The 3,756-nt window shown below is 42.9% G+C and overlaps 1 protein-coding gene across 4 annotated transcripts in view; it reads right to left on the bottom strand.

Annotated features, from left to right (window-relative positions):
• Window positions 1-993: 993 nt before the first annotated feature.
• ZNF512 (zinc finger protein 512) overlaps window positions 994-3,756 on the bottom strand; it is a 30,780-nt gene continuing 28,017 nt past the window's right edge. For all 4 annotated transcript variants that reach the window (XM_025867948.2, XM_025867949.2, XM_073897173.1 and 1 more), the window contains one exon: window positions 994-3,014. In XM_025867948.2, the coding sequence (XP_025723733.1) occupies window positions 2,706-3,014 (309 nt within the window). In that variant the 3' untranslated portion in view covers window positions 994-2,705. The remainder of the gene's footprint in view (window positions 3,015-3,756) is intronic.

Genomic DNA, 3,756 nt, shown 5'->3' with positions numbered 1-3,756 from the left:
GGAAGGGGAAAGAAAGCATAGAGCTAACATTCACTTTCTTAAAAGTTCTAGCCTGGATGTGACACACGTCACTTCCACTCACATTCTTCTGCTGAGCAGTTAGTTGGCTACCCCTTCACTACAGGGGCAGGGGGCTAGAGGGCTGGGAAACATAGTTTAATCATTTGTCCTATAATCCTGTAACTCTGCAAGGTGAGAGCAGATTTTGGTGGACAGCTAGTAGTCTCTGCTACGCGTTGTAAATGATACCATGATATCATTCTTTGTTTATGTCTCCTCGTACACCTGGGCAAGAGGATTTTTCTCTGTATGTACCCAGGAGTAATAAAACTGCTAAGTCTTAGGGCATATTTTGAGCTTGACTAGATACTCCCAAATCATTTCCAAAGTGATTGTAACAATTTACGTTCCAAACTGTGCATGAGAGTTCACATTCTCCACCACCTGGCTATACTCGATATTTTCAAATTTATATTATTCCAATGAATTTGGTTTAAAAATTTAAAAACTCTAGTATGATTACAATACTCTCTACTGAGTCCTGCTGAGACCTGGCCTCAGGAAGGAAAAAAAATTTTTTTAAGATTATATTTATTTATTTGAGAGAGCCTGAGCAGGGGGAGGGGCAGAGGGACAAATGGACTCCCTGCTGAGCAAGGAGCCAAATGCCGGGCTCAATCCCAGGACCCTGAGATCATGACCTGAGCTGAAGTCAGATGCTTAACTGACTTAAGCCACCCAGGAAGGAAAAATTTTTAAAGTGCCTGCAAGAGCCCCGGATGAGACTGGACAAGTTTCCTGTATTAATTCACTTTAATCTCAAACAAATTACTCATTTTAACCAGCAGATTTCAGGGGATAAAAAACTACCAACCCCGCATTTGGTACTTCTTTCAAATGCACTCCCACGTCTAGCCATTTTCTTACCCCCATATACTGTGTCAGCAAGGAGTCAAGTAGCAGGTCGGAGTCAATGAACAACTGGAAACATCATTCTAACCGACAGTCATTTATTTCTTTTGTCATTGCCCAACATTCCCCAAGTCTTACTCACCAGAAATTAATATAGCTTCTTCATTTCTCCTCCCTGACAATCCTCATCTACCGAAAGGGTTTTAAGGGTGCAACTGCCAATGAAAATGTAGAGTGGACATACCACATCCTTGACTTGTTTCAAAACTATCTATTCTGGCAGTATCCAAATCTGGTTTCAATGCTCCCTTGTTTGAAAGTGGTCTTCACAAAAGCCCACATTTTAAAGCTATGTGGAGCAGCACAGAATACAGAGTTCAAGAGTAGTAACAGCCTTTCAGAATTTGAAAAGGTAGTATTTATCCATATCAGGGTTCAGGGTCCTTGCTTTTTATGTGGCAGATGCCACCAAAATTGGCAAGAATATATAAGACCAATATTTGTGGAGAAAGGGAAGAGAATCTAGAAACCCAACAACAGAGCTGTTCTGAACAATGCTCCAGAGAAAGCCAGCCTCAAAGAAAAGTAGCCCACTAGACATTTTTTATCAGGTAGGCATGAGGTACAGAAAAGGAATTTTTCTTTCCAACACCAGAGAAATATCTACATCTGGTGTCAAGTCTCAAGATATAAAGAGGACAGAACTCCACATATAAAGAGGACAGAGGACAATATTCTCAGAAAACTCCAAGAGACAGAGGTTGGCTAAAGGGAGGAATAAAGACTTAGCACAGTGTAGACTAACAAGTGAGGTCAAGTCCAGAGGAGAAGGAATGTGTACCTTGGCTACCAATCTTAGTGGCATTACCAGGAACACTAGGATTCTGGGTCAAAACATCAAGTGCAATGTGGTATTTCTCAATCCTTAAAACTGGGGGAGCAAACAAGCTTCTGGAGGGCACTGATCATAGCAACTGATGAGGCCTCAAGCCCCAAGAAAGTCGAGGCAGTATTTATTGCTTCTTCTACTTCCTTCTTTCCAATCATTTTCATGTTTGGGACATGTTAATGTTTGGGCTGCTTTTCATGCTTGTGGGTCTAGTCAGACAGTCACTGCTACTTGGGACAAACAAAACATTTCCCAATAAAACCAGTGGTAGAGAGGTTCTAGCTTTTTCATCCTAAATCCATTTTCTTACTTTCAATCCTAAAACCATATCGAGAGAACAAACAGCCTCCATAAAATCTGTTTCCCAAGGAGACAGGATAAGCTTATTATATGAGTGACAACAGTTCTAGCTTCTAGGATTGTTATATCACAAATACAAAATGATAAGTCAGTATGATTTTAAAAAATTAATTTGGAATTGTTTTATAAGCGAGATGACGGAATGACTACTTAATCAGTGGAGAGTCCAAGAACATTCTATAGCCCAGGAAGGAAAAGGACAACCAAATGGGTTTCTCAGTTTTGTACAGGGCAAGAGGGGCCCATAGTTGGCCTTAAGAGGGAGCTCTTTGGGCAAGATAAGAGAAAAACAAGAGGACTCCAATGAGGAATAGCAGGAAAACCTACCCAAAAGGGTTGGGGGTGGGGGTGGGGTCAAAGTGAATAAATAGGGAGAACGGTGAAATTTACACAGGAGGAATGAGCTGAGAAAGTCACAGCCTTACACAAACAGCTGAAAGAGTACATTTCCCCTCGCTCAGCCCCCGTGACTCAGTCCTCCCAGCACAGGTCCCCGTGACAACAGCGGCACATCCGCTCTCCTAGGAGCTTCCACACTGCCTGCCTACTTCCTTCCTCGTTTATGATTAGTCTTTGGGGGCTTTACTTTCTGGAACTGTGCTGGCACCGGCTCCTGCTCCGGTTCCTTACGGGAGGTCGACACTAGCAATTCCTCGTTACTCCTCCTCTGATCCTTCCCTACTCTAAGACTCAGCTCTGCCTCAGGAAGCTCGATGCCAGGCTGCTGCAGCCTTCGCAGAGACCTTCTGCTCCTGTGCTGCTGCCTCCGCTTTTCTTCTTCTTGCTGCCGCTGCTTTATCTTCATTAGCTTTTCAAAGCTTTTGGTTGTTGTTGGGTTTACAACGAACCAATCCTACAGAGGCAAAATGGAAAAATCATCCAGTCAATACACAGTAGAGAGCACAAAGAATGGGTGCGGGAAGAAATTCTTTTCTTTTTTTAAAGATTTCTTTATTTGAGAGAGAAAGAGAGCACGAGGAGGGGGTGGGGCAGAGGGCAAGAGAGAATCCCAGGCAGACCCCTGCCAAGCACAGAGCCCAACACAGGGCTCGATCCCACAATCCCAAGATCATGACCTGAGCTGAAATCAAGAGTCCGACACTCAACCGACTGAGCCACCCAGGCGCCCCCGGTGTGGGAAGAATTTCTAAAAGGCATGGTTAGGGCAGAACGCAGGAAGAAGGAAACAGATAGGGAACCATAGCTTGTAATTCTGTACTTTAAACTGGGAGAAATTCAATACAGAGTAGTCATGAGCATTTATTGTGTAAGACATGATTTGGGGTACTTCAGTAGGTGATCCACAAAGTCTGTTCACTTAGCATCAACCCACTCATTTATCTCCTTTATAAAAATCTCATGAGATATAAAGCACTGGGCCATACGAGATTCTTATTTCATGATAGTATAGTGGTTAAGGGTATGTACTTTGCAGCCAGACGGCCTAGGTACAAATCCCAACTGTTTCTAGCTCTGTGACCATGGGGAAATTACTTAACCTCTCTGAGGCTCAGTTTAAAAAAATAACAGTTGAGGAACATGGAATCCAATTATGAAACATCCTTGCAAGAGAAAGAAAGAAAGAAAGAAAGAAA

This window comes from Callorhinus ursinus, unplaced genomic scaffold, assembly GCF_003265705.2.
Source record: "Callorhinus ursinus isolate GAN/ISIS: 27379988/994484 unplaced genomic scaffold, GSC_fseal_2.0 scaffold10, whole genome shotgun sequence".
Lineage (NCBI taxonomy): Eukaryota > Metazoa > Chordata > Mammalia > Carnivora > Otariidae > Callorhinus > Callorhinus ursinus.
Note: the sequence above shows the minus strand (reverse complement) of the source record. Positions and strands in the feature narration are given on the sequence as shown.